This window comes from Microtus ochrogaster, unplaced genomic scaffold (assembly GCF_000317375.1).
Source record: "Microtus ochrogaster isolate Prairie Vole_2 unplaced genomic scaffold, MicOch1.0 UNK6, whole genome shotgun sequence".
NCBI classification, from domain to species: Eukaryota; Metazoa; Chordata; class Mammalia; order Rodentia; family Cricetidae; genus Microtus; species Microtus ochrogaster.
In genome coordinates, this window is record NW_004949104.1 from 11574505 (window position 1) to 11587990 (window position 13486).

General features: G+C 40.3%; 1 protein-coding gene across 5 annotated transcripts in view; it reads right to left on the reverse strand.

The window, feature by feature from the left end:
* Mtmr3 (myotubularin related protein 3) overlaps window positions 1-13486 on the reverse strand; it is a 125360-nt gene that overhangs the window by 47310 nt on the left and 64564 nt on the right. For all 5 annotated transcript variants that reach the window (XM_013353387.2, XM_013353389.2, XM_005366138.3 and 2 more), the window contains exons 3-6: window positions 11659-11736; window positions 7477-7566; window positions 7004-7120; window positions 313-395 (exon numbers count right to left, since the gene is read on the reverse strand). In XM_013353387.2, coding sequence (XP_013208841.1) covers window positions 313-395; window positions 7004-7120; window positions 7477-7566; window positions 11659-11661 — 293 coding nt within the window. In that variant the 5' untranslated portion in view covers window positions 11662-11736. The remainder of the gene's footprint in view (window positions 1-312; window positions 396-7003; window positions 7121-7476; window positions 7567-11658; window positions 11737-13486) is intronic.

Here is a 13486-nt window from a genome sequence, read left to right on the forward strand (position 1 = left end):
GGAGGCAGAGGCAGGTGGATCTCTGTGAGTTCGAGACCAGCCTGGTCTACAAGAGCTAGTTCCAGGACAGGCTCCAAAACCACAGAGAAACCATGTCTCGAAAAACAAAAAACAAACAAAAAAAAAGTCCAAATAAAAAGTGTCTGTTTATATAACAATACTCAATAAAAATAAAATATTTCAGGAACTAACTAGTCAGAAATTATTCTAACAAATGGGGCCTTCAAAAGACATTTTGCTAACAAACTATGTAACAACAATTTAAAGAATGTTTTTGCCAATACTTCACAGCCTCACAAACACACCACCTACCTGATAACTTTGCAGTCTTTACATGTCAAATGAAGCTGGAATATATCACGGCATTCAACACTTTCTATAAGCTGTAATGGAACCTAAAATTAAAAAGGATAAAGTCCTCTTAGTCAAAAGGCACTGATGCTGCAGGCACACTCAGCCCAAATGATTAACAGGGAAGAAGCAATCAGAGCCACACGTTTAGCTGGACCAGTAGTGACTTACTAGAGCCCATTAGAGTTTCCCTTTCCCTAAATCAATGACCTCAAGTCACAGCATGATGACCACCAAGAAGAGGTAGGGACTTTGGAAAAGAAGAGGGAATAGATCCTTGAATATCAAACTCACAAGGTCATCTCTCAAGGTTCTACTTTAAGAAGCTATGATTTGCAGTAACACAAAAGCTGAAGAGCTCTACACAGAAGTACTACAGGTCTAGTGCAAACAGGACTCCAAGTGTTCATTGTTCCAGATGGCAGAGTAGATTCATTCCTCAGTTCTTAGCAAAGGAGGCTTCTGAAAAAGGAGGAGGCCTAACTGCCTGCACGGCACACCAGTAGCCACTGGTCAGAGTCTCTACTCAGTAGAATAGAACACAGATAACAAGAAGTTATACAGTAGTCAAAGAAACTAAAATAGGCTAGATCCAACTTGCTCAAAAAAAAAAAAAAAACAACAGTTGAAGAGCCTTGTTTGTCAAGTAGGACTCAAGGCTTGAGTGAATTGGAATGGTCCCCCTCCCTGCCAACTAGGTCAGCAGGTCCTACTTAACAATAGTGGACAGAGATCGATACGCCAGTGAGACAGAAGAAATGTCTCTCAAGTGTGTAAATGACTCTCAGGTTGATGCAGTGACATTCTTTCTGAAAATATCTGACTTAACCTCCAACTACAAACGCATTTTCCAAACAAGATATGAAAAAATAAAAATTCATTTTTTTTTCAAGACAGGGTCTTACGTATTCCAGGCTGGTCTTAAACTCCCTATGCCACTAAAGACAGCTACTAACTCTCTTACCTTCCCAAGTGCTAGAATTACAGTCTATACCACCATGTCTTTATTTGGTGCTTTACATTCAGGGTTTGTTTGATGCATGCTAGGCAAGTACTCTACCAACTGAGTTACAATCAGCCCTGAGTGCATTCTCCCACCCCACCCCACCCCACCCCCGAGACAGGGTTTTTCTGTGTAGTCCTAGCTGTCCTGGAACTCACTCTGTAGTCCAGGCTATCCTCGATCTCATAAAGCTCCATCTGCCTCTGCCTCCCAAGTGCTGGGATTAATGGTGTATACTACCCCCACCCAGACTGCATACACTCTTAAGGCCTTGTGAAAAAGAGTAGCTTACTTGTCCCTAATGCTGTATCAAACCCAGTCAGAATGTGGCTATAGGAACTGCAAGTAGCACTCCAAAAATGTGCTTAGGTTTGTTCACTGACCACGCTGCCTCCAAAGAGTAGCCCCATGTCAGCCTGCTCGTTTCAGAGCTGGCTTACTACAAACTCTGACCTACTAGCTGGCAGAATAACAAAAAAGATCTTTCTGGTGTATGGTGACCAAAGGTAACTGCTAGACAAAGGAGAATACCAACAGCTGTTAGACTGCCATCTGTTAGGCACTGAGAGACTGACCAAGAAACGAAGTTTTATAAACCATTTCTGCTTTAAACTCTGTTTACATTATATTCTAAGTTTATTTATTATTCTGTGTACACACACACAACACAGTAAGCATACACGGGTCAGAAAACAACTACAGGGAATTGGTTCTCTCCTTCCACCTTTATGCAGGTTCCAGGGAGTAAGCTTGTCCAGCAACTGCCTATAGCTTCTGAGCCATCCCTTCCACTCTCAGTCTACGTTTTTGATCATAATACTATTACTTATGTATAAACTTTATTTTCACCCCACAAAATATTCTCGTAAGAGCACCAACTAGAGCACTGGTAAAAGAGAATAGACTCACACAGGAGACAGGTTTTCAAGACTGCAAGGTAACATGAAACAGCCATCACCCAAGAGTCTCATGCGACCCACTGTGGTTTCAGAAATAGCAGATTAAGATCAATCTGTTCAATTACACAACAGAAACTGTTTTAAACTTTCATAAATCCCACTTGAACACTTAGTTGCTTAATAAATTATCTAAGTTTCAAAGAAACATAGTTTGGAAAAAATAAAGAATAGACAATTGCTCATACCAGGAATGCTACAAATGGACTCTCCACAGAGGTATTTCACTCTAGGAACTGTAAACTTGATGTTTACTGAGGTTGTATAGATAAAAGGAATAGTGCTCATTGTATCCAAGCCTATAAACAGTCAATGTGCTGTGAAATTAAGAGAATATTTGATATTAGGTAGCTATTTAAAATTTAATGGCAACTTTTTTTTCTGAAGTGCTAAAAATGCAAAGTAGGGCATGCCACCATAGAGATAGCACATTTGGGTTCTAATGGCTTAAATATGGATGATTTAGATAAAATGACCTTTAATAGTTTTTTGTTTTAGTTTGGTTTGGTTTTTTTGTTGTTTTATTTTTGTTTTTTTGTTTTTGTTTTCGAAACAGGCTTTCTCTGTAGCTTTGGAGCCTGTCCTGGAATTAGCTCTTGTAGAGCAGGCTGGCCTCAAACTAACAGAGATCTGCCTGCCTCTGCCCCCCGAGTGCTGGGATTAAAGATATGCGCCACCACCGCCTGGCTAATAGGGTTTCTTGATCTCCTGTGTTTTGCTGTAGCATTTATCTGCTGAAGAAAGAGCAGAGGGTCGCAGAGAGGGGAAGGGAGAAAGGCAACCACTATCAATCCTCTGGTCTAGATCTAGGATCTGTTGCAGGAGGAATAAGCTATCTTGTTCCTAGAATGACCTCAGGGACCCTAGCACTGTGGTGTTTCTCAATAAGAAATGTGCATAGTCCCTACAATGTCAAGATAACTTTGCATAATCATTTTTCTGAGAGTGCAAACACAGTGTCTGGGGTTTTGTAAGTGACACATGGCTCTAAGACTTAGAGATTTAAAATGCTAGAGAAAACACTTTCATCTAAGGAAATGGATTAAAAGTAAGCACAGTTGTCAGTTTCTTAAACATTAAAATCACACTATGAAAAAATATCACAATACAATCTACTCATATAGTTACTATAAGAAATAAATGATGAATGACACAGGCCTAGTCACAGAAATGCACTGTTTTAAAATGAACTTAAAATCCAAAAGGGGACTCTGTCTCTATCTCCATCCATCACCAGATGAAGGTTCTATGGTGATATGCAAGATATTCGTCAGTATTGCTATAGGATAGGGTCATTTCAGGTTCCCTATCCTCAGCTGCCCAAGGAACTAACTGGGGACATCGCCTTGGGCTCCTGGGAGCCACTCTTGCCAACCCTAAGGTGGCTCCCTTAACTAAGAATTGTGCTTCCGTGCTCCCCTGTCCAACCTTCCTTTATCCCAATCATCCTTTTTCCCCAAGTTCCCCCCATCTACCCCTTCTCCCTTTTCTCTCCCCATCTCCCCTTATCCCCATCCCACCCCACCCCCAAGATCCCAATTTTCTCCTCGGCAATTAAGTCTACTTCCCTTAGCCAAGAGGATAACTATATGTTTTTCCTTGGGTTCACCTTCTTACTTAGCTTCTTTAGGTTCACCAATTGTAGACTCCGTGATCCTTATTTATGGCTAGAAACCAATTATGAGTGAGTACATCCCATGTTCATCTTTTTGGGTCTGGGTTACCTCACTCAGTATAGTGTTTTCTATTTCCATCCATTCGCATGCAAAATTCGAGAAGTCATTGTTTTTTACCGCCGCGTAGTACTCTAATGTGTATATATTCCACACTTTCTTCATCCATTCTTCCATTGAAGAGCATCTAGGTTGTTTCCAGGTTCTGGCTATTACAAATAATACTGCTATGAACATAGTTGAACAAATGCTTTTGTCATATGATAGGGCATCTCTTGGGTATATTCCCAAGAGTGGTATTGCTGGGTCCAGGGGCAGGTTGATCCCAAATTTCCTGAGAAACCTAAACTCTGGTGATGGATGGAGATAGAGACAGAGACCCACACTGGAGCACTGGACTGAGCTCCCAAGGTCCCAATGAGGAGCAGAAGGAGGGAGAACATGAGCAAAGAAGTCGGGACCACGAGGGGTGCACCCACCCACTGAGACAGTGGAGCTGATCTATTGGGAGCTCACCAAGGCCAGCTGGACTGTGACTGAAAAAGCATGGGATAAAACCGGACTCTCTGAACATGGCGAACAATGAGGGCTGATGAGAAGCCAAGGACAATGGCAGGGGGTTTTGATCCTACTTAATGTGCTGGCTTCGTGTGAGCCTAGCCAGTTTGGATGTTCACCTTCCTAGATATGGACGGAGGGGGGAGGACCTAGGACTTACCACAAGGCAGGGAACCCTGACTGCTCTTTGGACTGGAGAGAGAGGGTGAGAGGAGTGGGGGGAGGGGGAGAAAGGTGGGAGGACGGGGAGGGAAATGGGAGGCTGGGAGGAGGCGGAAACTTGTTTTTTTTCCTTTTCTCAATAAAAAAAAAGATAAAAAAAAATCCAAAAGGGGAGAGAAGATCTAATGTTCATTTCAAATCCATACTAATTTCAAGTCATTATTTACTGAGTTGCAGGTATCAAGAGACATATTGGATCCTAAAGACACAAAGACAAATCATCAAAGCGTTACAACATGTCTAGTAAATGCTATGAAAGTATGTTTACATACAGAAGCAGGCCACAGAGTGCAATTACTGCCAAGAAGGGAACAGACTTGAGCAAAGCTTCACAGAGGAGGTTACTACCTGAACCAAGTTCTGAGAGATGAAGAGAAAGTCCCCAGGCATGAGAGAAGGGAAAATGTGCAAAGTATGAGGTCTGCCAGAGGGGCCCAGAAAAGCCAGTTTTACTATTAGAAAGGAGACAGAAAAGCTGACAGGGACAAGGACCACAGCTTCACATCATGCTGCATAATTGACTTTCATAGAACAAATAAAGAAAACAGCTTTAAGATGGTAGATGATGTGATTTTCTGACAGACCCTATTCCCAAACAAATCTAAAAATAGACCTTTAAGTATTTAGCCAAATCTAGTGAGCTGATAAATGGGATGATATGGGAAAATGTAATGAGATGAACCTTTACCATTCTCACAGGCAATTGAATTATAAGTTCTCTGATGCCAACCACTTAAAGAACAAAAAAAATTAAGTTTAAGTTGAGTGGTAAATTGACTCCCTCCCCTAGGACATGGCAGGGAACTTTCAATTGCTGGTTTTTTGTTGGGTTTTTTTTTTTCCCCGAGACAGGGATTCTCTGTGGCTTTGGAACCCGTCCTGTCTTGTAGACCAGGTTGGTCTTGAACTCATGGAGATATGCCTACCTCTTCCTCCAGAGTGCTGGGATTAAAGCGTGTGCCACCACCACCCGGCACCATTTCCACTTTTTAATCCACTGGTCAGAAATGATCAAATCCAAATGAACCATTGTGCTGGTTAGTTTTGTTAACTTGACACAAACTAGAGTCACCTGAGAAGAGCCCCCCCCCCCAACGCTTGAGGAATTACCTCAATCAGATTGGCCTGTGGGCATATCTGTGGGGCATAATCTTGATTAATGATTGATGTGGGAGAGCATAGTCCATGGTGGGCAGTACTACCCCTGGATTCTGCTTCCATTACTGCCTTCAGATTCCTGCCTTGACTTTCCTCAATGATAGGCTGTAAGCTGTAAGGTGAAATAAACCTTTTCTTCCCCAAGTTGCATTTGGTGAAGGTGTTTATTACAACAACAGAAAGCACCCTAGAACTCTGTGAACAGTACATTTTCTTTTTCCTTGGTGACTCTGGTGTGCACTGTTAGCTAATGGACTGAATAGAGACATAACCCAATTATAGAAGGCAGGCAGAAGAATTCAGGTCAAAATGGCTCAAGAACGTGAATGAATGAATGAGCAAGTAAGTAAATAAATAAGTAAAATGTCAGCTCAAAAATGACAGCTACTGATCTTATAAATCACAGGCTGCAACTTGAATAGTTAGGTAATTTCTAGAAAGATGAATAAAATTAATGCAAGCAATAGATTTCACAGAATCCTCCAAATCACATAATCTGAATGTAGACCTGAGCTCTTAAAGACAACACACTTCTCTGCACTGGCACTCAAATGCAGAAAGCCACAACACCGGCAAGTAAAGGGGAAAAAAAATACTCCTACTGGTAGAAACTGGTGAAGTTGTGGGGCTTTCTGGGCTGGTTCACTGAAGACTACCAAGGACAGAAGTGCACTGGAAGAACCAGTTCTACTTAGTGGAACCTCATAACCAAAAAAGAGCAAATGCACTTCATAACAACTTCCAACTTCCTTTGCATTAGTAAGAGTTCATTATGCAAATAAACAACATACTAACATGGATCCTTACCAATGTAGGAGCCTGATATGTCAGTCTGTAATAAACTTTGTACCTTTATAAAGCTTAATAAAACAGCAGCATCTGGTACAAGTATTAACTAACAAGCAGACAAGATGAATTGTTTTAAATAAATCATAGGAGTACCTTACCAAACAGTCCTTGAGCATGAAATTAAATGAGAGAAATGCACAGTACAAAATGCTTTCAAATACCCAAGCCTGTACAATTCTTATTTCTTCCTTTTCTTATCTACCTTACAGGAAAGATGGTTGGTAATCACTTACATTAACAAGAGACTCCTTAAACTTGATGTGAAGTCTGTAATTAGAAAGGGCAATGATGGCATCCTCAGCACGGCCCACATACTCTGTGCTCTCTCCATGAAGCTCAAGGAAAGGAACCTGGAAAACAAAAGAAACCTTTCATAGTTCCAGAGCAGAAATGGTCCAGATTAAATGGTCAGGTGAACAAAAGGACAATAAACCCTCTGCCATACAAGTTTAAATCAAGAATATGAAAGACAGCTTACACTCACCTAATTTCAATATACTTACCAAAATTAGGAACTTTTATGATGATAAATAATCATACTAAACAATGACCTTTTAGGAAATAAATCTTTCAAAAAGGAACAATGTTTTCCAGATTGCACTTCTATATGTACAGTTTAGGAAATGCATCTATTATACATTATTTCAATCCACTAGTTTTGCTCCATCGTTATTATAATACACTGTCAAAAATGGTCTGTAATTACCTGCAGATTCTCATCTTCTCGAATCAGCTGCTTCCTAGGAAATATCTGATTGGCTTGGATGCACTCCAGGCTATGCCGCATCTCTTCATCCTGGAAAACCCCACAGTGTTTAATTTAAAAACTTCTACTTATCATCCATACTTGATTTTTCTGCCGTATTTACTTATGTAATCACAATAATAATCCAATGACCATTTTGAAACAAGCAGAAAAACTATCCCCCAAAGTGTTTCATCTACTATCTTAGTTATTGCTATAGTTTGGATAAGGGTTCCTCAAAGGCCCACATGTTAAAGGCTTTGATGCTGACACACAGCACTGTTAGCAGGGAGCTGGAAATTCTGAGAGGCAGTAAGAGGAAGATAGGCCAATGAAGGGAGCTAGCCCCTTCCCTGTTTCCTCAGCACCACAAGGTGAGTGGGCTTTCCATCCCATGTTCCCACCTTGATATAAACCAGGGCCAACTGACCAAGACAATCAGCCAAAATAAATCTTTTCTCTTTTTTAGTTTTTAGTTGACTTCTCTCAGCATTTGTAATAAGAACAGAAGTCTGACTATTACAAGTATCCCTAATCTGAAACACACTGATGCAAAAATTATCAAGCATTACAGTCTCTGTGGGCACCAAGAGGCTGTGGTGCCTTTTGAAAGAAACCAATAAGCAGTAATTTTGCTCCTTATGTTATAATTTTACATCTTTATTTTTGAAAAATATATACTTACTTAAAAATAAAGAAATTATGTTTGAAATTCACTTCAACATAATTAAGGGGTATAAGAAGGAATGGGAGAAGAATAAATGAAACAGCTCTATGAACTGATAATTCATGAGACTATTAAGTGCTGAATGTTAGTTTGCTACACTGTATATCCTTTATGCAAAATCTGCATAACAGAAAGCTTCAAAAAGGTGTGCTTTAGGGTTGGAAAGATGGCTCAGAGGTTAAGAGCACAGGCTGCTCTTCCAGAGGACTGAGTTCAATTCCCAGCAACTACACAGTGGCTCACAATCATTTATATTGAGATCTGATGCCCTCTTCTAGCATGCATGCATACATGCATACATGCAGGCAGAACAATATACATAATAAATAAATAACTTTTTAAAGTGTTTTAATATAAAAGAAAACAAACAAAAAACTAAGCTAAAAACTAAATTTCCAAAATTTAAAACAGTGTAAACCACTATCCCTGCTCATTCTGCCTTACACTACCAAGAGGTCTCTTCCAGTTAAGACAATTTCAAAGTAGGAAGTCAAGCACTCTCAAAAATAACTACTTTACACTCTGGCTGTTACAGTACAGGGAGACCCAAAAGACATATAGTCTATGAGAGAGCCTGGCTCTAGATTATGATGAACTCTGCTCACATAGTCAGAACCCCCTCCATTTTCATTTTACTGAGGATCAAATTGGGGCCTCAAACATGTTAGACAAGAACTACACAGAAAATTTTTTGGTTTTCTGCTCTCTATAGATGGGGTCTCACACTGTATCTCAGGCTGGCCTGGAACTCAGTATATATACCTGTGTGCACTTCTTTCTCCTTACATAGGCTGGAGAGTCCTACTGGGAACAAATAACAACCCTGGAAACATCTGCCAAAAGACACACTTTAAGTCTCACTTAAAATCCTTTGAAAAATAGAGGTATCTAGGAGAAGGAAATGATGCAGGTGGTGTTGGGAGTACGAGTGGAGTTGGATATCATTAAAACAATGTACATGCATGAAACTGTCAAAGAATAACTGGAAAAAAATCTTTAAGAAAACCAAAATTTAGTATTCTAGAATTTTCTGTAAAAACTAAGGCTCAAAAACAAAAATCCAAATGATAAAGCAATACTATTTATACTAAAATAAATCAATGACTCAACAATTTCAAAGAATTACATAGCTAACAAAGTAATTATCAGGAATCCAATAGACAAATGAGAAAATGTTTAAATAATAGCAAAATTGAAGCTTGCGTTATAAGACTTATGACTTAGACATATACTGATACGTACATGTGAGTGAGTAACATGGACCAATCAGAAAACAATACACACAACCATGAGTTCTCATAGCAAAATTCTACCTTTTTTTTTAATTTGCTATAATGACCTTGGGGTAGTCTGAATGAGACTAACCCCCACTGGCTTATATATTTGAATGCTTGTTTCCCAGTTGGTGGAACTGTTTGGGAAAGACTAGGCTGTGTGGCCTTATTGACGGAGATGTCTCACGGGGGGTGGGGGGTGGGAGGGGTGGGCTTTGAGGTTGCAAAAGCTCTCGGCTGCCATTTCAGCACCATGCCTGCCATTTGTTCTACCATACTCCCTACCATGATGGTCACGGACTAACCCTCTGGAACCATTAGTAAACCCCCAATTAAATACTTTCTTTTACAAGTTGCCATAGTCATAGTGATGGTTTAAAAGAAAATGGCTCCTGAAGGGAGTGGCACTATTAGGAGGTATAGCCTTATAGGAGGAAGTGTATCACTGTGGGGACAGGCTTTGAGATCTCTTTTCTTCAAGCTTCATTATGACAGTCACTTGACTTCCTGCTGCCTGCAAAATGTAGCAGTCTCAGCTCCAGCACCATGTCTGCCTGTATGCTACCATGCTCCCCATCATGATGAAAAAGGACTGAATCTCTGAAACTGTAAGCCAGCCACCCTCAATTCAATGTTTTCTTTATAAGAGTTGTGGTCATGGTGTCTCTGCATAGCAATTAAAACACTGACAGTCATGGTGTCTCTTTACAGCAACAGAACAGTAACTAAGACAGATCTTTTATGATGTGTGGTTACACTGCTCCATAACTATTGGGATCTCCAGAGGACTGTGCTAGGTACCACAGACACCTCAACAGTACCAGGAAAAGGACTGTACTGCTGGCTATGTAGCACACGGTGAAGGGCAAGCAGTGCACAGCAGAGCTGCTTTGATGCCCAATTGCTGATCAATGGCACTGGCATGCACACCATGTTAATATTAAGCAAGCACACTTTCAGCTTTGAAAACTGAGGAAAAACAAAAACGGTATACTTTAAATTAAAAAAAAAAACAGTAAAACGTCATCATGCTTTGGGTACAAGATTAAATTGGAAAATTGTGATGCCCACTGGTCCACCTTTAAAAAGGGAGAAATTAACTTTCTTTCCCTTTTAGTATGACATTACCACACAACTAGCTGGGCAAGGATTGTTGCTATTTCACTTTGTTTTTAATTTTAAAAAGCATTTTCCACACGTCCCTAATGAAGTTTGAAATTAACATGATATTTCCAATTTCCTCTTTGTGCACCAGCATGAAACACTTCGGGTCTAGGAACTACCACATGGTTAACGACAAAAACAAACAAATCAGACAATGCTATAGAGAGCAATTTCTCTAGTCCTCAAAGCTTTGCTTACACATTCTTAGGACTGATGAGATGTAGCTGGCTGTGTTCCATCTTCTCTGCCTAAATGGCCCACAGGCCACCGAAATGCCCATTGTGTTCTTCAGGGAAAGGGAAAGGATGGGTGTGCACAGCTGCCCATCTATTATGGGTCAAAAGAATCTTAAAGGAAAGGCAGGGAATTGCTGCCGTCCAGAAAACAAATTCATTTAAAATGTGTGCTATGGTGACAGTGTATGTTAATTAGCTCAGTTTGATCAGTCTATAATATATGCTTGTTTTATAAAGCATTTTACAATATTTCACAATTCTGTAAATCAAATAAAAAAATTGTGAGTGGCCATCTAACAATCTCTACACTTGCCAAACAAACACATAAAAATCATTTTTACATGTCTTGCTTCTTAGAATGTTTTAGGGAAAGGGAGGAAGTAAGCCTGGGCCTCACATACGCAATAGCATGTGGTTTAGCCTGAGCTACACCTCCAAGCCAACTTCCTATTACAGGAAGAAATGAAAATCCTGGAGCCCGAGAATGATATATTTCAATCTTGCCTCCATTTACTGACTGACTTAAAGTGTGCTACATATCTAGCTCTCAGGATTCGACTACCGTAAAAGTAGCTCTTCTATTCATAGTGGACAGGTACTGAGGAGCTGGCAAAGGAGGTAGAGATAATTAGGAAGTGGGCAAAACTGAAATTATTTCTTATAAAAACATAAACAGATGTATTAGTGTTCACATTTCATCAAGATAGGAGTCCAACTCTAATTTCTTTATTTCTGTACTTACCATGACCAGTCCAGGGCAGGAGAGACTCTGTCCTTCTCCAATCTCTAACAAGGCTCTTCTTTCTCTTCTACTTGAGACCTTTTATTTTAGGAAGGAAAAAAAGGAGGGGGCAAAATTGGCAATAGTTTTTCCCTAATTGGTCATACCCTAATTAAAGAGACTGCATACACAGACCTGAAATTCAACCAGAGTCATCCCTGAATAAGCTGAATATCAACCAGCCAAATCCTCACCATTAGTTCTAAACTGAATAACACCTTTGTGGAAGTATTCCTAACTTTAACTAGCTCTGTAAGGAAAGTGAAAACCATTGACATTCCTGTGTTGAGAGTAATTTCAAATGTTATGATTCTTGAAGATTAAAAAAGCAATAATTAAAATCAATCTGCAAACACAATATTCTCCTAATGTTTCATATTTGTGTGGCTTATTTTATGGAAAATGGATCACCCAGTCTATGGAAACAAATTGACTTAGCAGGTAAAATATTAATCAACTGCTCTATTATCCTGATATTCTGTACTTACCTGAAAATTCCTGAGCTACTATAATCCTCTCACCTGTGCTTCTATTTTTTTTTATTTTTTTTTTTTTTTTTTTTTTTTTGGTTTTTCAAGACAGGGTTTCCCTGTGGTTTTGGAGCCTGTCCTGGAACTAGCTCTTGTAGACCAGGCTGGTCTCGAACTCACAGAGATCCACCTAACTCTGCCTCCCAAGTGCTGGGATTAAAGGCGTGCGCCACCACCGCCCAGCTTAACCTGTGCTTCTAAAAACAAAAGAACGTCCAACTAGAAATGCAGAGGAGTGCTAGCACTCTCCCGAAGGGCTCCTTCCCTCAACAGATTACCATCATACAAACCTGGTGTTATGGCTTTGCTCAAGTTTAATTTAAAAAAAAAGATGGTATTTTGGGGAGTTTGAACGTCAATACTCAGCATAAGAGCTGTAAGAGCAGCATTAAATAAGTGAAAGAGAACATCAAAGGAACAGCGGGGCCAAGGCTCTGTCTCTGTGCCTGTTCCTCTGCTGGGTTGTGAGAAAAGGATTATTTTAACAAGAGTGCTCTGAGGGACAATCACTGTCTGAAGGACAATCACTGTTGGAGACAAGGGGCAAAGAAAGATGCTGAGAGCCGCTGGATGTGACAATGCAATACCAGACTTACAAGGCAGCAGTGACACAAGCAGTGCTACCAGATTCTTCATAGTCTCTGAAGCGATAGTTGTGTGTATGCATGCATGTGTGCGCACACACACAAACGCACACAATGAGTTGATCCACTAAATGCGACAGAAAGGTATGTCAAACTTGCTGTCTCAGCAACTAGAAAAAGGACTAAGGACTTTCCTGGTGAAGGACACCCTTAAGAAAAGTGAATCCCTCAGCCCATAAGTGATAGGGAAAAAGAACACAGAGAAACCAAGTTTGTTTCAGATGCCTACTGCTTATCCAGCTGAAAGTGACAACATCATCCACATATTTAAACTACTGTACTATGTTTGTTGTTGTCTTATGTTGTGAAATGAACCCAGGGCCTGGTCACGTGATAGGCAAGTCTCCCACCACTGAATTATTACTTACAACTCAAACTGCTCTATCTTAACACAGACATAAATTTGATACATGTTCTAATTATTAGTATTACATACTAAAAACTGGGCCCAGTGGTACACACTTGTAATCAAAGCACGGAGGGGGCATAAAGGAGGATCCTTGGGGCTCACTGACCTGCCAGTCTAGTAGCTGGTGAGCGTTAGGCTAATAAGAACCACAAGAGAGCCGGGCGGTGGTGGCGCACGCCTTTAATCCCAGCACTTGGGAGGCAGAG